Source organism: Penicillium concentricum, assembly GCF_028827145.1.
Source record: "Penicillium concentricum strain IBT 3081 chromosome Unknown utg000002l_segment0_segment0, whole genome shotgun sequence".
Lineage (NCBI taxonomy): Eukaryota > Fungi > Ascomycota > Eurotiomycetes > Eurotiales > Aspergillaceae > Penicillium > Penicillium concentricum.
In genome coordinates, this window is record NW_026622755.1 from 8004684 (window position 1) to 8032326 (window position 27643).

Genomic DNA, 27643 nt, shown 5'->3' on the forward strand with positions numbered 1-27643 from the left:
TACATCTCCGTTAGGGGCTTGTGTAGAGTTGCATGATAACCTCGGCGACACGCATCTCGATCGTTAACCATTGAAAACAGCCGATGTCGTACTCTGAGCTCGACCTTTTTTGTTGTGCCTCTTTTACAAATCGTTGCGCATGAGATCGGCCCAGATAGCTGTCTGCTCTAATGGAGCCCCCTTCCACTTCCGGATCTTAGCTGGGCAAAGCTTGTTGTCTGCATTTGCATGATTGCCTTTGGTCGATGAGTGAGCCTTGGTTTGGTTGTATAGCTAGGTTAAGGAATAAGTGAACATGTCAAGCGTCAAGAAACTCGGGAAGGGTAGTTTCTTGAATTTGCTGTCGGATATATCAATTCTGGAGCGTTATTACGCTTAATTGTCGTTTGGCCTCGACCTCAGGTTGCTCAATTTCTGCCAGATATTGACATAAAGCCGATATCCCATGCTCCATTATTGACCACGTTCTTAGGATGAACACACTGTAAAGTAAGTTAATCGGGTGATTTATGTTAGTAAACAAGCCAGGTTGGAAGCACGATGCCCGATTTTACCTAGCCAATCATATCCACTGCTGTAAACTCGCATATGCACGTAACCGTCTAAGAATGGTCACGGGGTCATCCTACTGTGTGGCTATGTGGTGACATCAGTCGAGTGGCTGCCAATGGGCCATAGGCCTTAGGGGTGGCTATCATGGGCCTAGTGCTTAGGCCTAGTGCTTAGACTAAGTGCTTAGAAGTGCTTATTTTGTAGGTATGATCTGCATTCGGAACTCCGTCGGTCACAACCCCTCTTTGTATAGCACATGTATAGTGGGACCTCCAAAGTATTGGGTGTAGTTTTGTATTTCCATATATAAGGCAGTATGTGAGGCTACAAAAATATCCTCACTGCACATCATTTCACTACTTACTCCTTACATCTAGTATGTTCCTGAAAAATCACCCCAGAGCTCCGGGGATCCTTCGCTTACACATCGTTTGTAACTACTAGCGTCTGATTGGATTACGGTGGATTTGGTTTTGTCTCGCATGGATCGATTCCGTTTTAACCGGATAAACACCTTCCCTCCAAGTCAATATGCATAATAATATTCGTTAAACAATTTCAACAACAACAAGATATAGTCTCAAGATGCAGGAAAGTCGACTTCTATCAACTCAGCAATCTGAACTTGATGAACCAGACGATGAGGGCAAATGGTCTCCTGTTCAGCTTGCCGCTGCCCAAGGGAATGTTTGCCAAGTACAGCGGCTCTTAGCCCAACCAGTGGACCCTAATGAGCCCGCTAAAGGTTACTATGGGCAAACAGCCCTTCAAGCCGCCTCTAATAATGGACATCTCGCCGTGGTTGAGATGCTGTTAGCGGCAGGCGCAGACGTTAACGCTCCTGGAGGAAACAATGGTGGCAGATCAGCGGTAGTACTGGCCTCTGGAACGGGCTATCTGAACATCGTCAGATACTTAGTCTCTGCGGGTGCAGAGATCCACCGCCCATCCCATCCGTATATGGGCCGAACTGCCCTACAAGCCGCCGCGGAGGGGGCCATATCGAGTTACTACAATGGCTGCTCGAGCAAGGCGCAGATATCAATGCACCTGCCGCTAAGACACTAGGTCGCACCGCACTTCAAGCTGCTGCATTGAACGGTCACGCCGATGTCGTGGAAATTCTCCTACATCACAAAGCCTATGTGAATGCGCCCGCCGTAAGGTATCGTGGCTTTACGGCCCTTCAAGCTGCGGCTTTTGGAGGCCACCGCCGGATTGTCCGTCAACTGTTAGATGCAGGAGCCGATGTGGATGCTCAAGGCTCATATTATAGCGGGTATACGGCGCTCTCGGCAGCAGCAGAATGCGGCCATGATGAGATTGTCCGGATGTTGCTCGATGCTGGCGCAGATGTCTCCCTCACAACAGGAAATAAAAAGTGGACGGCGGCACAGATTGCGATCTTCCGTGGGCAAGAAGCTATCACGCAAATTTTCCAACAGATTAAGCAGACGGAGAAGATAGTGTAAAGTATTCTTGTATGTAGCACTTTTGTTTGTCCCTGAACTTATCGAGGCTGAAGTGGTCGGCCTCGCCGAAACGGGCAGCGGAGAGTTTTGTCTTTGGTGGCTTGATCAAGTGAATTGGATGAGAAGTTGAATTGTAGATATTCACCCAAATTCTATTATATGGATATAGCTTCGCTCTTGCCGATGGAAATGGCATCTGCCAGTATATCTACATCTTAGCAGTGCAAATATAACAGATTACCTAGGAGACTACATATTCAAATATCATAGACCTTGGTGCTTGATATTACCCCAGAGATTTAGAGACAAATACGAATCACAACTTCTAGCTCTAACCACCGAGTAGACGGCTGATTGTATGTATAATGGCACGGCAACTTCACCTTATATTAAGCTAATGCATAGCGTCGAACATTGTATCATAAACCTTCTTACAAGTTGTTCCCATGACAGCACTTGCTATCCGATAATTCATTTCTTCCAACCACATCAAGATATCTGGCATCTAGGGAACCCCACGATCTATCCACACCCACCTCGGATCGGAAAAGCAAATAATATAGTTCGCAATTAGCAAGCTAATCATCTGTGGCGACAAAAGAAAACTGTAAGAGCACAAAGTTCAATATGCACAGTATAGTGCAGCTAGCGACACGGTTGTGGATAAAGAGGGGCTGAGATCTATCACGCACATTTGAGATCGCGGCCATCGGCGATTGTCTTCCCAATCTGAGGGCTAAATTAAATACGCGTAGCCAGGAAGCAAATAATAGCACCACTCTTGAAAGCTTTTAGCCTGCACTATCACGTACTAAAGCTTTTATCCCAGAGATAGCGTAATGGCCCGTGGTGGACTAGGTGTGAAGCTGATTGGGATCGGCTGAAGAATACCAGATCGAGATAACATCGTGCAGAACATAGATTATCCTTGCCCGATCTGCCTAGCGGAAACTAGATATTGATCAATCATCAGTAGGCCGATTTACTTCTTTGTGGCTGCATAGCTGAAAGCAGCGGTCAGTAGATTTCGTAATAGCTCCATGCATTGCCAGCACATTTCTCTTTCTCTTATTACGTAGGGGTCACCTTGTGTTCGACTATATAAATGTGTGCTTGGAGCTATGATTGCATCTTAACCACTACAATCCTGCTTTTACCCAACAACATTCGACCACTTCGAAACCAAAGCCTAGCTCTGTACGTTTTGCAACCATCTTACATATATACATACATACACGCCCTTAGAAGTTCCAGAGCAACCGTGTCAAGTTCGCTAACAAGTCTTACGTTCAGCAAACAATGGATTTTCAAGGAATATCCAGTATGCACCCCGACCTTCACTATTTCTATCCATCTTCTACAACTCTCATACCGAAATATGTACCCGACTAATAATTTTCAACTTCGTCTAGACTCTTTTGTTCAGCACTACTTCAACACGTTCGATAATGCGGACGCAAGGAACAACTTACTCTCCCTCTATGTACGTCTTAATTCAAGGAACATGGAGACAAGTTGATTATAAAATCTATGGAGGGAAGCTGACGTTGGATTAGCGTCCTGAGTCGATGCTAGTATGGGAGGGCAGCCAACATCAAGGCGCGCAGAATATCATATCAGCCTTAACTGTGAGTTTCTCGTTGTTAAAGGAAACAAGTAATGAACATCCATGACTGACTTGTCACATCGTCTTTAGAAACCCGAGCTGAAGGTTGTGAAGACTATGATCAACACGAATGACGCAACCCCATCCATCAATGGAGGCGTACTAGTGGTTGTTACTGGGAATCTAGCCGTAAGCGATATATCCTATCTACATATAAAAGTGACTATAGCTAATACCTGGTCTTGGATGCAACAGATTGACAATGCGTTTGATAAGCCATTGCACTTTACGGCGACTTTCTCTCTGCAGCCTATACCTGGACAGCCCGGTGGATTCTTCGTCTACAGCCATATCTTCAGGCTTATCCTTTAATAGATAACCTCTATCCTACCAGGGTCATATGGAATGGAAATTCGACAGAATACCTTCAAAAAACCACATTCATTCAAGACAAGAATTAATCATGCTATGATTTCCAAAATGCAAAATAAATCGACCCACTCATCCAACAGGAGAGCAAGACCGACAGGGAATCAAATCAAGACTGTATAGAAAAAAAGGAAAACGCCACAATCAACATATGTAAAACAAGACATCAAGCACATATATAGCGATAGACAGCCAAGACCATCAGGGTATCAACATGATCCGACACCATAAATCAGTTCTTGAACTGATCCTCGGTCACACCCTTACCCATAGCAGCAGTACTGCTCACACCACCAGAAACCATCTTCAGCAGATTATCAACGTAGTTAGCACCACTCCACTTCTGGTGGGTGACAACGTCAACACCCTGCTCCATCTCAGGCTCCTGCACGAGCTCGCCGTAGGCGCGCATGCCGTTCTGCGAGTAAGCCTTCGCGAACTGGTGAGAGATAAGCGCGGTTGTGTGCAATCCAGCCAGGGTGATGAATTGCCACGAGTAGCCGAGAGCGCCGAGACGCTTGATGTAAGTCTCCTGCTCCTCGCGGGGCATGGCCTTCTTCCAGTTGAAGGAGGGAGAGAGGTTGTAGGCGAGTCTAGGGGGGTTTGTTAGTTGAGGTTCTAGTATGACAGGAAACTCAGTGAAAAAAAAAAAAAAAAACTTACTTTTGCTCGGGCCACACGGCGTGAACGCTGTCGGCGAATTCCTTGGCCTGGTTGTAGTCGGGCAGCTTGCTCTCCATCCAGATGAGATCGGCGAAGGGTGCGTATGCGATGGCGCGGTTGACAGCGCACTGGGTGCCGCCCTGGTAGCGGTAGAAGCCCTCGCGGGTACGGGGAGATTCCCAGTTCCAGAAGATGTCGACGCCGGTAAGGTTCTTGGCGATGGCGCGGGATTCGGTGTTGCTCTTGCCCTTGGAGGCAGCGAGGTACTGGTCGATGAGGCTCTTCTTGTTGGCGTGGGAGCCGGCGTTGATGGTGTCGATGACGGCTTCGCTGAAGAGCTTGAGACCGGCCTTGCTGGTCCATTCGTCCTCAATTGCCTGCAGCTGAGCGCCGCTCTTGCCAGCCTGCTCGGCGGCAAACATCAGGTCGTTAAGAGGCTGGATGGTTGAGTTTGTGGAGCCCACGATGAAGGCGTGGTCGCGGTGGTCGATGGTAGATGTGATGAGGGTGGCGGCCTCGGAGTCGGTACGGGCAATGGCCAGGAGGTCGGAGCCCATGATATCGGCCTGGGCACGGATGGCAACCAGGCGGTTGATGTGCTCGCTGATGGGAACGAGGACCTTGCCGGCCATGTGGCCGCACTTCTTTGTGCCGGGGGCCTGATCTTCAATGTGGATACCGGCGGCACCACGCTCGACGAACAGCTTGGTCAGCTTCATGACAGCGGTCAGACCGCCGTGTCCGGTGTCGGCATCGGCGATAATGGGACGCAGGTAGTCGACGTTGGCAACGTTTCCTCGCTGGCCTGCGGGGGTGGTAACGCGCTCCTCGCGCTGTTTACGGTCATGGAAGAGCTGTGCCATGAACAACTGGTTAACCTTGCGGGGCACAGTGTCCTATAGGGTACTTGTAAGTATGCGCCAAATTCAATATCGCCAGTATATTCAACGTACCATGGGGTAATCGGCCAAATCGGGGGAGGGCTCGTCGGTTGACGAAGCGGTAGACGAGCTCTGCCAGCCGGAGACGTAGATAGTATCGAGGAACTTGCACATTTGAGTGATCATGGTAGGCTCAAGACATCCGTAGGTGTAGCTGGCCTGCTTGTTCTGTTCGTCAAGTGTATAGTTAGTATCTATAGAATCGCGGACGGTCGATATATCCCAGCTAAACTTACTTGGAAGTTTGACTCCACAATACCCCAGAGCTTCTTGGCTTGCACATTGGACGGGTAATCGATCTTCAGGTTACCACGCTTGGCCACAATCTGCTCGGCTGTGAAAGGCCGCTTGGTGTAGCGCCACCGAGAGTCCTTCCACCAGTTCTGAACGGCCTGAACGTCCGCCGCGAACTGGCGATCCTCATCTTCGTGGAGACCCATGACTTTTGGTATAATACAGAAAAATGGGTGCAGATATAGTCAAATGGTATATTCAGGCGTGCAGGAAGTGTCACGTCTGTTCAATACTAGTCCAAGTATAGACGGAAAGAAATTGATATAAAAGTAAGAAGGGAAAGGAAAGCTATAATAAAAGAGAAGAACCCGATCACAAGCCAGAGAAAGCCGGGGTACTTATTAAACATTCAAATGCGTCACAGTCGGTAAACGCTCGGCTCACCGGGAGCCAATACCTCCAATGCCTAGGTACTCCAGGACTCTATTCATTCAGGCTCACACAGACTCAACCAATGCACGGGCAAAGCGCTCCGAAAGGCGGAAGGCGGGTACAACTGGTCTCGGAACAGAGGATCCAGGCTCTGATGATCCTCGGTCTAATGGGACATCCCTTTGCCACTGCTGACTTCGCCAAATGTTCCATTGGTATTACAATAATCGGCATCTCACTGGAATGTAGATAGGATTGCATTCCATGTGCTTTTTTTTTCCCTTCTTCCTCTTTGATTGTTCAAGTTGGTATGTATGAGATGATTAATGTTCGTTGAATAGAACCGGATGACGTCGAAGAACACATGCCATTACCGTGGTAATACGAGATATACCATACGGTAATTTTCACGTGCATCACATTCGGAGGTTCTTCAGTTGGGAATAGTCTCAAATAGACTACAAACTCTCAGTGATACTTAGCTATACGTGCTACAGTCCAGCCAATTAGGAAAATCATTACCATTCGGAGAGAAAGACTGTCCAGAAACAATGTCTGCCTGAGTCATCTTTGCCGTTCTGTCATGCCCCGGTATTCGACCGGACTCCACCAGGCAAATCTTCGAGATCCTTGCATTAGGCATTTCTACCGCAATGTAATTTCTTTTATTCGGAGTTTTTCGGGCCTATATGTGATTTTAACTATCTATGCGTATAATAGATGTAGCTCTACGTTGAATGGTCTTGAAACAACAAGCCACACAGTCTAGCCTCTCGGTAATCCTTCACTATTTTGTACACTACGCTATCCGTCTATGCGGATAGATATATTACCACATCCCAGCACCTACACGAGAGCAGACCGGAAGAAATGACACTTCCAAATGACCTGCACATGCATCTATCCAATCGCAAGAGATCCACCCTGGTGATCGAAGAAAAAATGACTCAATACCGCCCTATAAGTTGGACCTCGGCACAACTGAACTCTGCCAAACTAACCGCATACAGCGCCGATAAGGCTAGATCAGGGACTACGGAGTATACAGTAAAAATATCGTCTGGAACATGAACATGAAACAAGGTATCTTTGACTGTGTAAGTGATACACACATCCCTGGTACCGTACTCCGTACTTGCTTATAATCCGACTCGCGTGCCTCCAACGGAAAGTTCCATGGATGAATATTAGATATCAGATAACCTTAGACATGCTTAACAAGACAACCTTGGAACACCACCCACACTCCTCTACAAATATTTCAAAAAGAATACTAAATGACCTAAAAACAAGTTCATACACCCCCCAGTTCCTCAGCCACACCCACGAGAACAACCTCGGGAAAACAAGGGATCACCCAACTCCCCACCCGTCATATTATCGATCTCCTGTCTGTGGAGAGCGCTACCATGACGCCTTCGGGATCTCTGAAGTGCGGTGTTTTCTCGGTCGGGGACGTATTGGTCTGCCGAGGCATCCACCGGCTTATTTTCGATTTGGTTCGGGTTGTGGTTCTGGGGTTTACCCCAGCCAGTCAAGCTGGTTTGGCGGGGTTATCATTTACCACTGTGTAGGGTCCTCGTTTAGTACCATAGACCATGGCATGCACGCAGCATACATCTGCCGGCATATACGGTGAAGCGAGGATACAAGTTGTCGTTCATTCTTTTTTAATTTATTGATATTCTTTTGGCAAAGAGAAAAAAACTTAAGAGTCAAATTGTAACCGAAAACCAACGCTAGACAGTAAACACTGCCTGATGTCCATAATCCAAGATCTTGCTCACTTCTACATGCAATTTTCTATTCTCGTCTTCGTTGCTCACGCCCACATCAACCTGTGCAACAATCTTGACTGTGACGGCAACACAAAATTCAATCAATATGCATCCTGAGCAACGACTGCCTTATGGTACGTCTCATAGGGGGTGATAGTTCCCAACGAGCGTCTCATGTGGGCATTGAGAATCTCCAGCCCGTAAACATAACTGGCATTCACCCAGCCGAATCTGCAATCGAATTAGCATTCAAGTTATTCACAAATGGGAAAAGAACGAGAACATACCCTTCACGCGGAGCTCCCTTGAAGTCCGTGCCCTGATTGCCATACTCGGCATCGACCCGGTGCGGATCAATAGGACGAGTGACATCATACTTCTCCACGACAACGCCGTTGAAGTCGACAAACGCCTTGGTGATCATATAAACCCATTTGTACGCCAGCCGCTCTGCGTCCTCCTGGTAGCCGTAGCGGAGGAAGGCCGTCCAGGCAAGCATCTGCTGTGGCGCCCAGCCATATGGGTAATCCCACTGTCGGTTGGGACGCTCCAAGCCCACAGCGCCCCGCGACTCCTCAGTTCCAGAGACCAAGCCGCCGAATGCTTCGAAGCGGGGCAGGGCCTTTTCAACCATTATAGCTGCTTGGGCAGGGGACGCGAGACCAGCCCACATCGCCCAGAAGGTTGTGGCGGTTTCGTATTCTGTACGCTCCTTCTTGACTGTGTCGTAGTCGAAGTACATGCCCTTCTCGGGGTTCCAGAGGAGCTGGTCCATGCGCTGCTTGCGCTTGCGCGCACGTCGGTCCCAGACTGCAGAGGACTCGGTTTCGATGTCCTGGGTTTGGGGTGTGCGGAACTCTGCTGGGATGGCGAGTTTGTCTTTAAAGTGAACGCGGATGATCCGTGCGATGTCGACTTCATATTTGTACAGCAGGGAGTTGAGGTCAACTGTGGCGAGATTTCCACACACGCCCTCCAATCGGTAGCTGGTGTCGTGGCCGGACTCGCGCACGGCTCGGTCATGCATGAAGTATTCGTCGAGTTTGGGCTCGACTATAGTCCTAGAGTTGTATGCCTTGACGAATTCATCGAAGGTCATTCCGTGCTTCTTGGCGTATGGGCCGAGAATGTGCACGAAGTGAGAGGGCTCAGTCTCTGGTGGCACACCCCAACCCTCGGGGCGATACCTCGATAGACCAGATTCTGGATCGAGGCGAGGTGCGGTGACCCAAACGCTGTTGTACTCCTTGATGGCGGCGAGGACAGCATTGCGCAGGAACTCCTTTGAATCGGGCTCGGTTTTGATTCTTTCATAAACACGCAGTGCCATGTCGGTTAGGAAGGGCGGTTGCGAGCGAGTGAGGTAGTAAGATCGATTTGCGTTGAGGATCTTGCCGTAGTGCTTGATCTCGAAACAGAAATTGACTACCATGCCCTTGGCGAGATCGACACGGTCGCTGACGAGCAGTCCCAAGGACTCCATGTAGCTATCCCAGCCGTACAGCTCGTTGAAACGACCACCCGGCACTACGAACGGCACGCCGACCAGATCAGTCTTCATCGTCGTTTCGTTGAACTTCTCCTCCATAGCCAGTGCAAGGAGGCCAGGCTTGTCGTTGAGTTCCATCACATAATCAGGCGTGATTACAGCCGGTAGCATCTGCACATCAAGGCGTAGCTCGGGGTGTTCTTTCGCAATCCGCTCGTAGTATTCGAACTGCGCTGGAGCACCCGGCGGGATATAGATCCGAGGTCGTGGATCCGCAGTCCAATCCTTGGGGTCTCGACCTGCCACTTCAATGTTGGAGCCATCGATACGCCTTGTGAGAGCCTTCCAGAAGGAGTTCTTGATTAGACGAGAGAGCCGCGCTACAGGATTTTCGCTCAGTCGTGCTTCATCAAGGATAATGTGCTTGCGACCGTAGTCTTTGGCAATCGTAAGCTCTTGGAGGAGGTTGGATAGCATGTATGTGCCCCGTACATCCACTCGTTTATGTCCAGATGATGCTGCAGTCCCGACCGAGATTACCTACAACGATTAGCAGTCGTCCTTGGTGTTTGACACCATCAAGCATACCTTAGGTCCCAAGTCCTCGATGGTGATCTGCATATTCTGATCCGTATCCTCTTGCTTCAAGAGAGCTGCAAGGGTCTCGTCCACCTCGATGAGGAATTTCCGAGGTTGTCCTGATGCCTCATCTGTTCCATTACTGTCAGCTCTTGCACCGAGCTCATATCCAACATATTTGTAATAAGCATACCATGACTACCACGTCGAGATGGCAAGGTTCCAAAGAATTGATTGATGTCATCGCGACTGTAGTCGCTCAGGCCCTGTAAGATCCCAGTCAAAAATAAGCTTGTTGTACCTTCTACCGCGGGGTACCGTCCAAGCGTTATGGCTGCTTACCACTGAGAATGCACGTCTTCTCGACTTGAGTGCATTGAGATTATCCTCCTTGCCATAGTAGACATCTGGATTAGAGAAAGGATCGGTGGAGCTGGAACCAGAACGTGTACGCCCATCTGGCGAGCTCATGATCTGTGTGGCGGAAGAAGAAGAGAGGGCACAATCTGATTTTGAATTGTGCGTTACGCAAGGATGCGTCCACACCGACTATTCCCGATAGTCGATAAACTTAAAGCAGCGAGTACAGGCGCTCCAATGGGCCTGATATAGTATGATGACCTGGGCAATTTGTACTCCAATCGTGCAATCTGATCAGAAAAGTCAGGGGATCCTTGTCCGATGGTTAAGACAGTCTCAGATTCAAGTGACAGATTGAATCTTTAAAGTAGATGTGAGATGGTAGTGATAGAGAAATTGATGCAGAAAAGTGTTATGAACCTGGCAGAGGTGGAAAGGGAATGACGGCATTCACATTGATGATGTCGCCGCTCCACTTATGTTGCCGCTCCAGAGCTGATAAGCCCTTAGATAACAACTTTAGAAACGATTCGAAGGCTCGGAGATGCGATGTATGAAAAAATAGAAAAAGCAAATATAAATACTGCAAATCTTTTCTACAAGTAGTCTGAGGATGACTCAAAAATCAGTCTGCTTGCGGCCTGGACCAATATGGTAACCAGCCATTTATTGGAATGTGGGGGATTCTGTCCCGAATCTCAACGCTTATAGTCCCATCTAACAAAGGAAAATCAATAATGCATGTGCTGACACAGCTATTTATAGACTATACCCAAAGCAACGCAATTCACGCAATTGCTCACAACTTGGCAGAGACGGCACTTCCGCCGTCGAGCGTGATAGTCGCGCCGTTCACAAACGCACCGGCACGGCTACTCAAGAACAAGCAAGCCCCAGCCACATCCTGTGGGGTTCCAATGCGACCCAGGGGTACACCGGCCCTGATAGTATCACCGAAGGACTCCAAGGTAGCGGCCATCATCTTACTTTCGAAAGGACCACAGGCCAAAGTATTAGAGCTGCAAACCGAATCAGTCTCCCATACATCAAATAGAAGCGAACCATAGTAGATATACTTACGTAACGTTTCGCTTGCCCAAATGATTGGCAAGAACCCGGCTCAAGTGGTGCAAACCGGCCTTACTGGAACTGTATGCGAATGTCTCGAGCGAGGGAACACGGAGTCCATCAATGCTGCCGATATTGATGATGCGAGAAGGATCCTCCGGTGTAGCCGCCTTCTCCAGGAGAGGTGTGACGAGCTGGGTCAGGTCGAAGACCCGGTGGAGGTTGAGGGTAAGGACTCGTGTGAAGGCCTCGGAGGGGTATTCATCGTAGGGAGCGCCCCAGTTCGATCCGGAGTTGTTGACAAGGACGTGTAGCTCTAGAGAAAGAAGGTATGTTGTTAGAAATGATATAATTTTTCATTGGATATGGTGCCCTACTGCCTTCGCGCTTGCCCAGCTCCTCAGCCAGCTTCTTCACGTCCTCAAGCTTATAGAAGTTGGCTGGAATGGCATAGGCTTTGCCCTTGCCTAGGGCGTTGAGCTCCTTGGCTGCTTGCTCGCATGCCTTTGCATCACGGGATGAGATGTAGACGGTGGCACCATTTGTTACATAGCCCTCTGAGATCATGCGACCGATGCCTTTGGCTCCACCGGTGACCAGCACCACTTTGCCCTGCGGGCGCGTTAGAATGGTCGGAGAGGTAGAGTATATAGCGATCTAACCTTGACATTGAAAAGACTTGTGGAATCCATTGTGAAATTGTGATTTAGACTTAAAACAACAGAAAGATCAGACAATAAGCTACCTTTGTTACCTCCTCTCGTAGCTCTCCCCGTTGTACATACCCGAGGCCGAGATTACTTGATAGACCAGCCGAGGCACACGGATCTGGAATATCTTTGTACCGATAAATATGCACTAGTCCCCTTTGGGGCTCAACTTAGGGCTGCATCGTCAGGGTTTCGCGGGGTCTCTGCCCAGGTAATCGAGGTGTTTTGGCTGTTCTCGTTCATAGCATATACCCCCTTTACAATAGATTTGTTGATTTTCGTTTTCGCCTCGTTATTTTACAATGGAGGACCTCCTGTCAAAACACCGCAAAGAGCAAAAAGATCTCCAAGGGCGGATCACGCAGAAGAAAAAGTCCGCCACCAAGAAAACCCGCAAAGGAGTCAACGATGAATGCGAACGATTGCAGCGCGATCTGTCCGAGCAACAGCAGGCTGAGATTGCACAATTGAATGGAGACCCGACTGAAGGGCTCGAAGACCTCAGTCTGGAAGATGATCAACCGGCAGAGGACGAAGATTCAAAACAAGACAAACCCACTGAGGAGCCACAAGAAGCAGAACCAACAGCTGAACCCACCCCAGAGCCTTCCTCTGCACCCAACTCAAAAAAGCCAAATCGTCAAAAAGCCCGCCTCGCGCGGCGTGCAGCTGAGCAAGCCGCCCAATCAGCGGCCGCAGCAGAGGAAGCCGCGACGCAAACAAACTACAGAGGCAATGAACAGGAGGTCATGGACGCTGTGTTTAAGAAGCTGGGTCTGAAGGAAGTCGAAGTGACTCCAGATGGGCACTGCCTCTACTCAGCAGTCGCCAAACAGCTGGACGAGTCCGGACTCGGCTTGCGGCCGGACCCAAGCCGAATCGTCTGCCAGCCCGCCACACAGTCACGCATCGACACAGTCGCCTCTCCACAACACGACGGCTACCGAGCTGTTCGAGCTGTGACGGCAGATTTCATTATGGAACATAAAGAGGACTTCGAGGCGTTCATGGAAGAGCCCCTAGAGTCATATACTCGGAAGATAAAATTGACTGCCGAGTGGGGAGGGCAGTTGGAGTTGCAGGCGATTGCCCGAGCATACGGTGTGGAAATCAACGTTGTACAGAAGGATGGGCGAATGGAGAAGATCGAGTCCGGTGACAGCGACAGCTTCGACGAGGAGGAGAAGCGCAAGCGCGTTATCTGGCTCGCATACTACCGTCACACCTACGGGCTCGGCGAACACTACAATGCCCTTGTGAAGAAGTCCTAAGCTACTCAGATCAAAGCAAGCTCATATCTGCCTCGGCCTTTTCAGTCAAGGCTAGACAGTGCAATTGCAGATCTATTTTTGTCATGGGGGTTTTTTGCTAGGTGCTTTTCGGATTTTCGGCAGATCTAGTTACGACGACGCCAGATCGAGACTCGGTCGTGGATCACCCCGTTCTCGCCCTGGCCTACCTCGTGCGTGCGCTCTGGCGTCCAATACGCCACTCTTTCCAAGCCGGCTTTGCTTGGTGCCCGCAGAGGTTCGTGCTTGACGACGCCCTTGGCGTCGTAGGGGACCTCCTCGCCGGGGTGGCTCAAGTGGGCCACGTACGCTTCCGATGGGGAAGCAAATGGGGGCCCTGGGGCTTGGGGATCCTTGTGGCGGGGGAACTCGAGGCAGATCAAGTTGCCTGTTGGCGAAGGGGCCAGAAGCTGGGTCTGTCGGAGCGCCCATTTGGGTCGCATTGACGGATCCAGAGCACAGAAGAACTGCATGATGATTAGCATGAGAACAGTGAACATAGAAACTTGACATATAGACAAATGCAGATACAGCATTCATGTTATCAAATCACGTGTATGTATTCCCGCATTGCGATGAATTTCACATCATAGACAGACAAGCAGTAAAACAAGGAAGAAGGAACCCATACCGTGTAATCATAAATAATATCAAATCCATTCAATGGGACACCAATCTTCTGCAACCAAGCATCGTCGAAAAAGTCGCCCTGAATCCAAGTAACCTTTCCCGCGCCGGCAGTCTCATCCCGGACACGATACCAATTGGCATTATCGTTCTCCTCCTTCTTGCAAGCCTCGACCGCAGCCGCGCTATACTCGAGACCATAGGCATCGTAGCCAAAGCTTGCCAGCAAGAGGACATCCACACCTCGCCCGCAACCAGGAACTAGAGCCTTGCGCCTGTACGACTGGCCCTGTGCGTCGGTTGCGATAGGCGCACCAATTGTCGGGCGCTGCTTGACAAGTGTGTCTTCCAGGGCGGGATTGGGGAATCCCCGGTCCCAGGGCAGATTATCGCCCTTGTCCCAGAGGGAAGCCCAGCCGTCGACGTATTTGTCGCCCTTGTATTGGGCGAGATGGGCCTGTATGGCCTTTGGATTGATGTTGGCCATTGGGACGGTTATATTTTGATCCTTGCTATGGAGTTCACGGGGTGGTTAATTATTCGAATTGGATGCGGTCAAGTTCACCGTCTTTATGCCATGTTTACGGGTATCCAGATCTACCGGGCTTATTAATCACCTCCTTGCAGTGAGGTCCACTTGAATTGAAATTATGATCAGGTGGCGTATAAATATAGATTACACTATTGTCGAGGTAGATCTGTATAAGTGTAGCAGATTCACCGTCGCACAGGATTTGTCCGACAGTATAATGCGGTCCCACCACCTACCACAGTGTAGTATGTCGGTAGCTGGACCACCTGATAGGTGGACCTGGTAGAGGATTCTGGGGTATCTATTGAGACGGTTCGCCAAGGTAACATCCGGGGAAGCAGGGGTAAATCTCAGCTATAAGAGCTAAGATGACCCTACAAGTCTGATTGCGACTGTCAAATGCTTTCTGATGCCATTGGTAAAATGTTTCAGATGTGTCCTATGTTCTATGATAGAACATCTAGACTTGGAGTCTCTAATCTCGGGATAGGCCGCCATTAGGCTTACCGACGGAAGACCGGCACATTCACACTCAACGATGACTGGCTCTATAAGCCGGCGTATATTTTTGCAGGAATCAGCAGGATAGAATGTGCACTAGCGTTGATATGTCGGATATTTATCCGGGCTTGAAGCCTTGCCCAGAATGGTACAAGAGGTTGATATTTTCAGTCACACTCGGTCGCTGTCGGTGTTTGTCGGACAAAAAAAACTTTGAATCTCCAACTGCCTGAAATTATCTATCGCTTTGGTTTTTGAGACACGCAATACATTCAATATACATTCAGGTACAGCATATTTGCAGATCTTGCATATCAGGGGATAGATCGACACTCTTTGCAAGGAAGGTACCCAGGTGTTTATCTCAGGGCTTCCTGTTTTCTATTCAAACACTTGACTTTACTGTTGTAAAGCTTTGTGCACCCTATTCTTTTGGATACAGAGTTATTAGAGTTATTTTATATCCAATTTGGCATTGACTATACCATCACATACTTCCAATATGCACGGCCAATCCGAGACAGATGGCATCGTCGCATGCTCGGAGAGCGGAGAACATCCGACAACCATAGCCGACACAAAGTCAGAGATCGATAATGATACCCACTCCCTATCGGGTGCCTCCAGCAATACCGCCAACGAAGAACATGACCCAGAGAATCCTCCACGCCTAGAGCGCCAGTTGACCGAGCTTGGTCCTCCCATCAAGGTTGCCCGACTCAAGCGCAGAGGCTTGTTCGGTCAGTTGGCGTTGGTGGCAGAGGTTGAAAACCCGAAGACATACCCTCGCAAAATGAAATGGTTCATCACATTTGTCGTCGCTCTTGCTGGAGCCACAGCACCAATGGGCAGCGCCATCTTCCTCCGTGAGTCTCCAATCACAAATTGGGTATACATCTAATCATCTCTAATCAATCTGTTACCAGCTTCACTATCACAAGTAACCAAGGAGCTGCACACGACAACCACCATCACTAATCTGTCAATCGCATTGTACATGCTGGCCATGTCGATATTCCCATTGTGGTGGTCATCATTCAGCGAGCGACTTGGGCGACGGACCGTCTACTTGGCGTCTTTTACTCTCTTTGTGGTCTTCAACTGCCTTTGCGCCGTCTCGAGTTCTATCGGAATGCTGATTGTAATGCGAATGTTGAGTGGTGGAGCTGCTGCTTCTGTCCAGGCGGTTGGTGCTGGCACCATCGCCGATATCTGGGAATCCAGGGAGCGAGGACGGGCCATGGGTATCTTCTATCTAGGCCCTTTGTGTGGACCCTTGTTTGCACCCATTATCGGTGGTCTTCTAGCTCAGCGTTGGGGATGGCGAAGCACCATGTGGTTCCTCTCGGCATTTGGTGCTCTCACTCTCATATTTATCCTGTTTGCCCTTCCTGAGACGTTGATGGTGCAAAAACCTGTGTTTGCTGAACTTGAGGATGACGAAGACCCAGCTATCAGCCGCCCGTTGAGTCGAGTCTCGTCGCAGCAGGTTGCTCGGTCCACCGCAAGGTGGCTCAAGACGATGAAGATGATCTTCATTGATCCGCTCAAAATCATTCTCTACCTTCGATTCCTCCCCGTCCTTTTCACTGTGTACTATGCTAGTATCGCATTCGGTTCCCTCTATGTTCTCAATATCAGTGTTGAGCATACCTTCGCAGAGGCGCCATACAACTTCTCCACCATCATCGTTGGCTTGCTGTACATTCCAAACTCGCTGGGCTACATGGTGACCAGTATCTTTGGAGGCAAATGGATGGACAGCATCATGCAACGGGAGGCGAAGAAGGCAAATCGATACGACGAGAAAGGTAGACTGATACTACGACCAGAAGACCGAATGCGTGAGAATGCATGGCTTGGTGCCTTCATGTACCCGGCAGCCTTGATCTGGTATGGTTGGGCGGCGGAGAAGGGAATTTTCTGGCTTGTTCCGGTATGTCAACTCTCATATAGTCCCCAGGAGATGTAAACCAGTTTCACTCGCTAACTCCGACACCACAGATGATTGCCAATTTCTTCTTTGGTATGGGCTCCATGCTCATTTTCAGCATGGTAACCACCATGCTCACCGAGCTTATGCCGAAAAGGTCATCGGAAGGTGTAGCTCTCAACAACTTCATGCGAAATATCTTCTCCTGCATCGGTTCTGTCGTCACTGCTCCGATCATCGGTGCCATTGGCAATGGGTGGCTCTTCACCATCCTCGGCCTTGTCAGTTTCGCAAGCAGCTCCGTCATCTTTCTGATGAGAGTCAACGGCCCAAAGTGGAGAAAAACTATGGACGCGCACATGCGGGCATGAGTCGTTTCTGACCGGCATTACTAAGTTGCATTATATCCATCTCCGGTGTTGGAGCATATTTTTACATTAATTTCTAGAGAGGTAACGATCTGGGCATACCATACATAGTTGGTGCCAGTGACAACCTGTCTCTGTTTTGCACATACGCCTCACGAAATCAAAATATCCATACCTGATTCTGTCTCTTCATGTTGAGCCGCTCTCTGTCACTTTTCTGTTTTTTTTGCTCGTCTGTCTTTTCTCAAACCAGCTGTTTCCTCCAGGATCAGATCCGTCTAATCAAAAATGATACCCATTGTGAAGTGAAATCCATGTCATGATAACCTAAATATGCCCTCACCAGGCTACAATAATGTCCATATGCTGTGTACAAGTAGAAGGTATTCATCTAGGAGGGCTCCGTTGCATATATGCCCTGCCGACATAAAAAATGTCTGCATGGTCTCTTGATTTGCCCAGTCAAGCAGCCTTCCCTAACCCAATTCCATTGTTGGTCGCTTAATCTCAAATATCTAACGCCCAAGTCCTACAGTCTGTCCCGCCAAAATGCCCAAATTGACTCTTCTCGGGCACGTAAGCATACCCATCTGTGCGATTCAATCAGGTGTTATCATGTCTTTTTTGGTAGTATCTTTGGTATAACATAGTTCTTTAAGATAATCGCCCCCCCCCCCCCCCCCCCCCCCTTTATTGGTGTTAGCCGCAAAATATAGATACATATAGTGAAAAAAGTGAACCAGTAATGCAAAGCTTCTATCTCATGGGACACCTCCCCCCGAATTTTGAGAAGTACGCTTCTCCGAGGGGCATTCAACCTGTGTTCTGGTAATTGCATATGCCAAGTTGATACGTATAACATCTTGCGTATTTGTGTTATCGTGCATACTATCAAGGCCTAGCCGCACTATACCAAGTATTGGTCGGTCGACGATGGCATATTTTAGTCGAAAGAGCAGGTCCTTTAATCGTCAAGGCTAATTGATTACGTATGATGAGGCCCGCAATGTTGCTCCTTGCCTACATAGATGCCCCTCAATCTCTCCTCCGTACGGAGTATGTATAGAAAAGGATATAGATCTGAGTAAGACTGCACGTATTAATTCACCTGCATGAAAAGAAAAACAAGGCAGCCAATCAGACCTTTGTCACGCCATATTCTTGACTAGCCAGCACTTCTAGCGAACATTCGATGCATCCGTGAGAGGAGGGGAGATCGCCGGGACACGGAGTAGAGGGGTTTATGTGCTGGACTTACCAGGGTCTACCCCGTGAACAATGTATGTACTTTCTAAGCGATATTCGCGCTCTCCCATTGCCGACCAGACAAGCCCTCCGATGGGGGTTTTTTTCTTTTCTTTTTCTCATACGGATCACTCTCTAGCAGATCCGATGCCGGCAATATCCCTACCAAGCTATACTCATACGACCTATCCATTCGCTAGTTGCAATCTCAAATATAAGACATCGAAGAAAGTTTATTAACTTCGAGACCTCTCTTTTCCGATCGGCATATTCCTTTCAAGTGCATGGGTGACAAAGGAACAGCTTGGCAAAAAAAAGGAGCGATCTTTATGCCCATCTATAGAGTCCAAGAGTATAAGAGTCCAACGTATTCAAAAAGAACTCAAGAAACTTGGCCCAATTCCAAGAATAGAAACCAAGCCATCAATCATGTTTACAAATGCGATTAGTTCACCTCGAGGGCCGCTATTTGCTAACAACACGCAACACGGCATGGATGCTCGGCCCGCTGCATGGAGTTGGGTACATAGACGACCCCATCTAGTGATTTGGCTGAGGACTTGTATCAGGAAGTACAACATATCGGGAATGGCACGAGAAGTCAGCGCCGAGGTGATTCGCTAGAAAAGAGAAAAGCGGCCTGGGTATGCATGCAGCTCTTTTTAGACTCGAGCGTTGGCTTTTGTACCTATCTGTACCATTAGGTACATTAAGTTGAATTGAACACATATGCCATTTTGAAAGAAGAGGATCCCAGTGACGAAGCCGTTGTAAGACGACACATCGGTCAGATAGCCGTGGGGTCTGTTAGTGCGGACCAAGTTGAATGCAGCAATTGGCGGACGTGTTGGTCTAGGAGTGGTTGGTATTGACGCGAAGATCACATAATGATCGGCTGTACTCCGTACTCGTTATAGGTGGAATGGAAATATGGGAATATTCGAATGTAGCAGAGGGAGAAATTGATGTCCAAGTCCCCATGTGCAATATCACCTGACCCCAAGAAACTCCGTGTTCCGCCATTCCTCTCCCTTTGACTCCGTACTTCGTACAGTTGATGCAGTCCACGTTGTTTAACTGCATATTACATCACCATTCCAACTGCTGGCTCCCTTACAGTTGAGTGTCACAGAAAAGTGTCGGGCGATTGACTCTGAAGTGTCGGTGTCGTGTCTGGTGTCGAAAGTGGAGATTCAACTATCCACGACTCCATCAGCTCCATCAGCTCCAACTTCATTCCCAACCACCCCGTTTCACAGTTCCAGTTTGATTCAATGATGCAAAATTTTGCTAGAAGTCCAAATATTTGCCCCCCAGCACCGAATCCCTTTCGAGGTTAATTACCCTGGTCTCCCCCACCCGCGGTGTACGCCTGCATCCTATTTGCCGCCTTTACCGGGGGACGTTGGGCAGAAATGGGCCTGCATCACCTTTGCGTCGCCATTGATTTCCCTACTGAAACATTGCCTTCGTGGCTTTGTGTACACCTGCGAAGTTCCCTTGGGCCAATTCATTTCTATTCTCATCTATGTGTTTGCGTGTAGTATTCAGGCCCAAAAGCAAACCAAAACAAAAAAAAAAAAACCAAGTCAATTCAATTCAATTCATTCGTGGCATCCACCCCACTTTAACAGACCCAGTTACTCCATACTACTGCAGCACTACCTTTCCTATCTTGATCGATGTGCCCCCCAATCCCCAATCCCATCTCGCCATTTACTGCTTGGTGCTGCAGCTACTCCTGCAGGTGGGGATCGTGCTGCTCTCACCCGGCCCTAAACAAGCAGCGGACCTCACTAAACCTCATATCGGTCCTGGAGATGGAGACCCAATGACCGACGTGGCCCAATGACAATTGACTCCATCGGGCAGTTCATTGGTGACGTTCAGAGCCCAAGACCGTAATGCACTTTGTTGTCGTCCCATCCGACCGCATCGGAGACGAACTATTATACGCTGCCTCACCATGATTGTCCAATGCGACCTCTGTGTCACCAGAGAAACAAGCATATCCTTCCTTTCCCTTTTAGTACTCTAATACAGGAGGTACCCTGCCCAGTCTCACACTTCTCAATTGTCCATATTTTGTATCTTTTGTTCCTCGATTTCCCTTGCCGCCCCATTCTTTCCGTGCATCCAGCCCGACAAGCCGGCTTGTCACTTTCCTATTGTTCCGATTCTCGTCACATCACGCGCCAGTCAGCCTCGCCCAGGCTTCGATATATGATACGTCATTGACCCGGGATCATGGCTGGTAAGAGTAAGAAGAAGTCCAAGAACAATAAAAACAATAACAATCGCCCTCCCGTCGGTTCTGCACCAACCCCTGAACCCGAGAACAAAGACCTCGTCGACTCTGCCCCGGACCCGGCGGCGGCCGCTGTTGAGGATGTCTTACAAGTATGCCGACCTCTCTCCGTACTCATATCAATCGTTTCAACGTCAATATTCAACCTTTGATTATGAGACTAAAACTTTCCAATATTACCCTGTCACCTATTCAACGACCGATCTGACCGAGGGCCAAAACCAGGACAACAAAGAGCCCACCGCCGAACCGGAGAAGGACCCTGCCTCTGAAGATCCCCCTGCCGCTGAGCCAAGTGGCGATGACAGTCCTGCTGCCGAGCCTACAGGTAAGTAAATCTTTCTATAGACGATAAGGTCTATCGTCGAAGAATCCATGTTCTACTTTTTTTTACCTGGTATTGACATACAATGCTCAGATTCCGCAGAGGCTGCACCACCAGCCGAGTCTCAACCCGACGAGGCTGCCCCAGAAGCTAAAGAAGAGGGCAAAGATGAGCCAGCGCCAGATGCAGAGAAGTCCGACGAGGCTTCCAAGGAGGCTGCCGTAGAAGACGCGAAGCCCGCAGAGGATGCGAAACCTGACGACGGTGCAGCGCCCGAAGGCGAAGCAAAACCCGACGGCGGAGCAAAGCCTGACGAGGAAGCAAAGCCCGATGGCGACGCAAAGCCTGAAGAGGATGCAAATGCAAAGCCTGAAGAGGACGCAAAGCCTGAAGAGGACGCAAAGCCTGAAGAGGACGCAAAGCCTGAAGAGGACGCAAAGCCTGAAGAGGACGCAAAGCCTGAAGAGGACGCAAAGCCTGAAGAGGACGCAAAGCCTGAAGAGGACGCAAAGCCTGAAGAGGACGCAAAGCCTGAAGAGGACGCAAAGCCTGAAGGGGATCCAAAGCCCGAAGACGACTCAAAGCCTGACGACGAATCTAAACCCGAAGGTGGCGCAGCATCCGACGACAGTGCGACGCCTGAAGAGGAATCAAAACCTGAAGACGAATCAAAGCCCAAAGAAGATTCAAAGCCCGAAGATGCAAAAGATCCTCCAGCAGATGGAGACATGAAAAAAGAAGGCGATAACGGCAACAATGGTTAGTATTCAAACTTACATTGAATCTCACGAAGCTGACAATATCTAGATGATGACTTTCCAGATTTTGATCTAGATGTAGATCCCGAGGCCGTAGCAGCCGAGAAAGAGGCTGCTGCTAAAGCGGCCGCCGAAGACGCCCTAGAGAATGCAGAATCAGAGCCAGTCGTGGAGGAGCCAAAGGCGGAGGAAAAGGCAGCGGGCAAGGCTAAGAAAAAGAAGGGCAAAAAGGGCAAGGGCGGCAAACCAGCCGATCCAGAGCCAGCGCCAACACCGGAGCCGGCAGCAGAGCCAACACCAGAACCAGCGTCAGAACCAGCGTCAGAGTCAACTCCAGAGCCGGTAGCGGAGCCAGAGCCAGCGCCAGCGCCAACGCCGGAACCAGAACCCGCGACTGAAACAGCGCCAGAGCCTGAAGCTGAAGCCGAAAAGCCCGCAGATAATCCCCCTGAATCTCCAGTCCCGGAAGAGCCAACAGCGCCCGAGCCACCCGCAGAGGAGCCAGAGGCAGAGGCAGAGGAAAAGTTGACGGGTAAGGCTAAGAAAAAGAAGAATAAGAAGGCTAAGGCGGCCAAGGCAGCCGCCGAAGCAGCGCCGGAGCCTGAAGCATCACCCGAGCCAGCAAAGGCACCACCAGAAGAACCTGAACCTGCTCCACCTACAGCAGCTGAAGAAGAGAAGGCACCCGAAGAACCTCTCAAGGAATCAGAGCCGGAAGCTGCGCCAGTTGAGGAAACACCTGCTGCTGAACCCGAAGCTGCTGTGGAGGACAAGGTGGAAGCTGTAGAGCCTGAACCAGTCGAGGAAACTCCTAAAGCGGCACCCGTCGAAGAAAGCACTACAGCCGAGCCTGAGCCCGAACCAGTCAAAGAGGCCCCGGTGGAAGTTGAAGTTCCCGCCGAGGTGGTAACCGAGGAACCTGCTGCCGAGAAGGCACCTGAAGAAGCGGCACCAGCTATTGCTGAGCCTGACCCCGAGCCTGCTGCTGAACCTGCTCCCGAGCCAGTCGTAGAAGCTCCGGCCGATCCTACTCCCGAGCCTGTGGCTGAACCTGCTGCTGAACCCGTGGTTGAAGCTGCTGCTGAGCCTACCCCAGAACCTGCTGCCGAACCTGTTGCTGAGCCAGTCGTGGAAGCTCCGGCCGACCCTACTCCAGAGCCTGCTGCCGAACCTGCTGCTGAACCCGTGGTTGAAACCCCTGCTGAGCCTACTCCCGAGCCTGTGGCTGAACCTGCTGCTGAACCCGTGGTTGAAGCTCCTGCTGAGCCTACCCCCGAACCTGCTGCCGAACCTGCTCCCGAGCCTGTCGTGGAAGCTCCTGCTGAGCCTGCTGCTGAGCCCGTGGTTGAAGCTCCTGCTGAGCCTACCCCCGAACCTGCTGCCGAACCTGCTCCGGAGCCCGTGGTTGAAACTCCTGCTGAGCCTGCTGCTGAGCCCGTGGTTGAAGCTCCTGCTGAGCCTACCCCCGAACCTGCTGCCGAGCCTGCTCCGGAGCCCGTGGTTGAAACTCCTGCTGAGCCTACTCCCGAGCCTGTGGCTGAGCCCGCTGCCGAGCCTGTTGTGGAAGTTCCTACTGAACCTACCCCAGAACCTGCTCCCGAGCCTGTCGTGGAAGCTCCGGCCGAGCCTACTGCTGAGCCCGTGGTTGAAGCTCCTGCTGAGCCTACCCCCGAACCTGCTGCCGAGCCTGCTCCGGAGCCCGTGGTTGAAACTCCTGCTGAGCCTACTCCCGAGCCTGTGGCTGAGCCCGCTGCCGAGCCTGTCGTGGAAGCTCCGGCCGAGCCTACTGCTGAGCCCGTGGTTGAAGCTCCGGCCGAGCCTACTCCCGAGCCTGTGGCTGAGCCAGCTGCTGAGCCCGAACCTGCTGCTGCCCCAGAACCAGCGGTTGAGGCACCTGCTCCCGCCCCGGTAGAAGAGACACCAGCAGAAGCCGTAACAGAGCCGGAAGCTGTGCCTATTGAGGCATCAAGGGAGATTCCAGATGAAGTACCTGCTGATGAGCCAGTGCCTGAAGAGCCAGCTCCAGACGAATCCCCGATTGAACCGCTAGTTCCGGAAAGAGTCCCAGCTGAGACACCAGAGGCCGATGCGGCTGCAGTCCCAGCTGAGACTCCAACGCCCGAAGAGGCATTGCCTGAGACACTGCCAGAGGAGCCAGCCCCTGAGCCAGAGGCTGCCAGAGACCTCCCCGCCGAAGACCCACCAGCAGAACCAGAAGCTGCCCCCGAGCCAGTCTCAGTCCCCGCTAGCGACGAAGTGGCGCCCGACGAGCTCGTACCACCCCCAGTAGACGGCCCGCGTGAGGTGGAGATGATCGACGCCGAGCCTCTAAATGAAAGCGCAGAAGCCGCAGCAGCTCGCCACAGCTCCCGACGCCGTAGAAAGCGCACCTCGCCGATCGAGGGAGAGCGTCGGCAGTCCAAGACATCTTCCGAAGGCCGTCGGGATCAACTCGAGCGCCAGAAAAGCGAGCGAGGCGTCTTCACCAACCGATGGGCGAAAGCACTGGAAGAAGCTCGACGTCAACACGACGAGAAATCCCAGATACAACGAAAGCAGCGCGCTCTCGCCGAGGAGCGAGAGCGCAGCGGTATCCCTGTCCCCGAAAAATTGAAGCGCACGAAGAGCTCCTCCAAGGAGAAGGAGAGGGAGAGGCCAAGGGAGTTAGAAATGGAGCCCGAAGTGATCGAGTCTAGATCCAAACGCCGCACCTCCGACACTCCCTCGAGCCAACCCCTCGAACGAGCCCGCTCAACCCGAACCTCCTCATCGAAGCAGGTAGCAACATCGGTACCAACGCCCAAGCCTCGTGCCTTCCTGCGATACATGACAGAAGGCAAGTCGGACACCAATGGGCCTTTGCTACGTCTGAATGCCACCAAGGCTGCACCGCCCATTGAAACGCCGCGCCGGTCATCGGGAAGTCATAGCAGTGGCAGCCGTCACGAGCACGAAGATCGGCAGTCTAATGGTCGATCTAGTGGATCACGATCGCGGCGCGAAGAGGAGGCTCCTCGCAGTGAGCGTGTTGAGCGCACTGAGAGCAGAAGATTGCGACGCTCGTCAACAGCTGAGCATGGTCGATCCAGGGAGGAGAGGAGGGAGAGAGACAGAGGGAAAGATCGAGATCGGGAGAGAGAGAAGGAGAAGGAGCGCGAGCGCGAGCGTGAGAACGAACGCGAACGCGAAGGGGAACGCGAACGAGAAATAGAGGGAGAGAGGGAGAGGGAGAAGAAGCCTGAGGGCTCCTCCCGGCGGTCCAGGGAGTCAAGAGAGGTGCGCTCTCATCGTCGCCACAGGCGTGAGGAATCGCCTCCCCGAGAGGAGTCGAAGCTGAAGGGTTTCTGGAGAGCGATTGCTGCCCATTGAGACCTTATACATTGTTTTGCGTTTTTGATTTGCTTCTATTCACTTTCAACCTTGTCTTTTACTTTATCGGGGTGGTTTGTTGGACAGAATGATCTATATGTGACAGTATATGCTTGATGAGTTTGTGCTTCCAAGATTGCATTGGGGAGCGAATCATTGCAGGAGTTTGTTTTTTTAGCCAGATTTGACTCTATGCATCAACTTGACAAGGATTTTGAGTTCATCATTCGCAGATCTCTCATAGCTTATTTGAGGCCATCTCGAGACTATCGTAGTATCTGTCTAATTTGACTCCCTGACATCAATCCCATCATTCGTGTCATGTCTCATGATCTATGTCATATGCAAGGCCAGTATTTTCGCCAATGACATCAGTCGTAAAGAGTAGAAAGGTTGCTCAAGCATCAAATGCAACATGCAACATGCAAAGCCCTAAATCAGACAGTCCAAATAAGCAAAATCAATCAAGCCAGCTCGCTCTGCGCCGGAATCACCCTAGAACACCACCCACACCAACCGCGATATAAACCCTTTTCCTCCCTCTCAAGATAATTCCCCGTCTCCCTCTCATCCTCATACTCAACAACACAAGCACCAACATGAACCCTCTTCTTAGACTTATGCTTCACAACACCACCCAACCCAATAACCTCCTGCCTGGAATACCCGGGCTCCTCATCATCATGGGTATCTGTCGAGACACCAGCCCCCTCATGACCAAACGATGGAGGAGCCGCATGACTCTGTTCAGTACTACTAGTGTCAGACCCAGATCCTTCATCAGCCTCACAGTCAACCTCAAGCTCAATCTCCTGCGCAGCAAGGCAGCTCTCTCCACGTCCACACTTAACGCCATGGGAGCCTTCACCAATACCAGTACCCAGTCCTCCGCCGAGATACGTGCTGTAGCGCGTGCGCCATGCCCAGACACGACGGTATGTCGTGTCATTACTGCGCAGCGTCATTCCACACTGCGTGCACAGCCAGACGGCTTCCTCGCAATTGCATGGGTTGCGCGCGAAGGCAATAGCCGCGACGCTGTTCTCATCCCATGGCTCGGGGTTGTGCGGATCGGTGGATGGGTAGGAGAGGTGGGAGGAGAGTGGCGCTGATCCGCATGGTGCGCAGAGGCGACGGATACGGTTTTTAAGTGCTGGCTTAGAAGGGGGTTTGATTGTGCAGTTCTGCAGAATAGGTTTAGCGATTTAGTCTTTGTTCGGGGGAACGGATTTGGCTTACTCTGCATACAAGCTTTGCGCAGCGTCGACATTCGCCCACCATGTCGCGCGCGCATTTGGCCACTTTCCCGCGAGTCATACGGGTATGCTCGCCACTGGGACGGCTTAGTAGTCGTATAACTGATTTGACGCTGTCTGGGAGGACAGAGCCGCTGTCTAGCATCTCTGCTAGGGTTTCGATGTATTCATTCTCGCATCGGAGAGTCTCTCTCACTAGTTGGTGGCGGAAGGGTGCCAAGTTCACATGAAACTGGCGACATGTATTCGAGAGGGCGTACAGGGTATTCAGGTCGATGGCGCGAGCTAATTCTTTGACGATGCTGTAGGGTGATGTGTTAGCTGGGTCTGGATATTATTTGCCGTCGGGAAGGCAAAGACATACGGGTAACAACTCAAAGCCGCGGAGAACCCATTTCGATTGGGGTTTAGGGTCTCCTCAGTCGTTTCATTCGGGGAAGACGATGCGGGTAGTTCCGCCGACTCCGACGTGATGGGGTCAACCATCAAAGGGTATGGATTCTCCAAGAATGCCGATCCATCTGCAATTGCATCGTCGAGGTCGACAAATACCACCATGCTGCTCCATCAGAGGCCTTTTTCTCAAGATTTCATCAGATATGGTATAGTTCATGAGGGGAACTGAAGGGGGATTAATTGGTACTCCGAAGACCGGGGCGGTGAGTTAATCATCATCCCGGCTATCTTGACTCTTCGACTTGTCCTTCAGCCTGATAGAGAGATGCGTCATACCCTCCCCGGTATCTTTGACCGAGGTTAGGGAGCATCCATGACTCCGAGATATATCCGATATATATAAGTTAAGCCCCTTTGTCTCCT

The 27643-nt window shown here is 50.6% G+C and overlaps 11 protein-coding genes across 11 annotated transcripts; 5 read left to right on the forward strand and 6 right to left on the reverse strand.

Annotated features, from left to right (window-relative positions):
• Positions 1-123: 123 nt before the first annotated feature.
• On the reverse strand, positions 124-454 carry N7517_006764 (uncharacterized protein; the record flags this gene model as incomplete). The annotated part of the gene is made up of 2 exons (XM_056724494.1): positions 124-273; positions 374-454. The coding sequence occupies 2 exons, from the start codon at positions 452-454 to the stop codon at positions 124-126; spliced, it is 231 nt and encodes a 76-aa protein (XP_056580744.1).
• A 683-nt stretch (positions 455-1137) lies between these two features.
• N7517_006765 (ankyrin repeat domain-containing protein) lies at positions 1138-2024 on the forward strand (the record flags this gene model as incomplete). The annotated part of the gene is made up of 2 exons (XM_056724495.1): positions 1138-1422; positions 1464-2024. 2 exons carry the CDS (start codon positions 1138-1140, stop codon positions 2022-2024), a joined length of 846 nt encoding a protein of 281 aa, XP_056580745.1.
• Positions 2025-3402: 1378 nt separating this feature from the next.
• On the forward strand, positions 3403-4002 carry N7517_006766 (nuclear transport factor 2 family protein; the record flags this gene model as incomplete). The annotated part of the gene is made up of 4 exons (XM_056724496.1): positions 3403-3507; positions 3581-3652; positions 3721-3819; positions 3886-4002. 4 exons carry the CDS (start codon positions 3403-3405, stop codon positions 4000-4002), a joined length of 393 nt encoding a protein of 130 aa, XP_056580746.1.
• A 289-nt stretch (positions 4003-4291) lies between these two features.
• On the reverse strand, positions 4292-6103 carry N7517_006767 (isocitrate lyase 1; the record flags this gene model as incomplete). Its single annotated transcript, XM_056724497.1, has 4 exons — positions 4292-4652; positions 4723-5618; positions 5676-5831; positions 5900-6103. The coding sequence occupies 4 exons, from the start codon at positions 6101-6103 to the stop codon at positions 4292-4294; spliced, it is 1617 nt and encodes a 538-aa protein (XP_056580747.1).
• A 2105-nt stretch (positions 6104-8208) lies between these two features.
• N7517_006768 (alpha,alpha-trehalase) lies at positions 8209-10646 on the reverse strand (the record flags this gene model as incomplete). Its single annotated transcript, XM_056724498.1, has 5 exons — positions 8209-8338; positions 8395-10136; positions 10185-10306; positions 10369-10441; positions 10518-10646. The coding sequence occupies 5 exons, from the start codon at positions 10644-10646 to the stop codon at positions 8209-8211; spliced, it is 2196 nt and encodes a 731-aa protein (XP_056580748.1).
• Positions 10647-11334: 688 nt separating this feature from the next.
• On the reverse strand, positions 11335-12295 carry N7517_006769 (short chain dehydrogenase/reductase family; the record flags this gene model as incomplete). The annotated part of the gene is made up of 4 exons (XM_056724499.1): positions 11335-11554; positions 11616-11919; positions 11981-12215; positions 12266-12295. The coding sequence occupies 4 exons, from the start codon at positions 12293-12295 to the stop codon at positions 11335-11337; spliced, it is 789 nt and encodes a 262-aa protein (XP_056580749.1).
• A 320-nt stretch (positions 12296-12615) lies between these two features.
• N7517_006770 (deubiquitinase OTU2) lies at positions 12616-13584 on the forward strand (the record flags this gene model as incomplete). Its single annotated transcript, XM_056724500.1, has 1 exon — positions 12616-13584. The coding sequence occupies one exon, from the start codon at positions 12616-12618 to the stop codon at positions 13582-13584; it is 969 nt and encodes a 322-aa protein (XP_056580750.1).
• Positions 13585-13709: 125 nt separating this feature from the next.
• On the reverse strand, positions 13710-14716 carry N7517_006771 (putative thiol methyltransferase; the record flags this gene model as incomplete). Its single annotated transcript, XM_056724501.1, has 2 exons — positions 13710-14069; positions 14234-14716. 2 exons carry the CDS (start codon positions 14714-14716, stop codon positions 13710-13712), a joined length of 843 nt encoding a protein of 280 aa, XP_056580751.1.
• A 1048-nt stretch (positions 14717-15764) lies between these two features.
• N7517_006772 (MFS transporter) lies at positions 15765-17566 on the forward strand (the record flags this gene model as incomplete). The annotated part of the gene is made up of 3 exons (XM_056724502.1): positions 15765-16128; positions 16189-17198; positions 17267-17566. The coding sequence occupies 3 exons, from the start codon at positions 15765-15767 to the stop codon at positions 17564-17566; spliced, it is 1674 nt and encodes a 557-aa protein (XP_056580752.1).
• A 3489-nt stretch (positions 17567-21055) lies between these two features.
• Positions 21056-25568, forward strand: N7517_006773 (PE repeat family protein; the record flags this gene model as incomplete). The annotated part of the gene is made up of 4 exons (XM_056724503.1): positions 21056-21208; positions 21342-21444; positions 21544-22200; positions 22249-25568. 4 exons carry the CDS (start codon positions 21056-21058, stop codon positions 25566-25568), a joined length of 4233 nt encoding a protein of 1410 aa, XP_056580753.1.
• Positions 25569-26032: 464 nt separating this feature from the next.
• N7517_006774 (uncharacterized protein) lies at positions 26033-27382 on the reverse strand (the record flags this gene model as incomplete). Its single annotated transcript, XM_056724504.1, has 3 exons — positions 26033-26752; positions 26808-27126; positions 27189-27382. 3 exons carry the CDS (start codon positions 27380-27382, stop codon positions 26033-26035), a joined length of 1233 nt encoding a protein of 410 aa, XP_056580754.1.
• Positions 27383-27643: the final 261 nt, after the last annotated feature.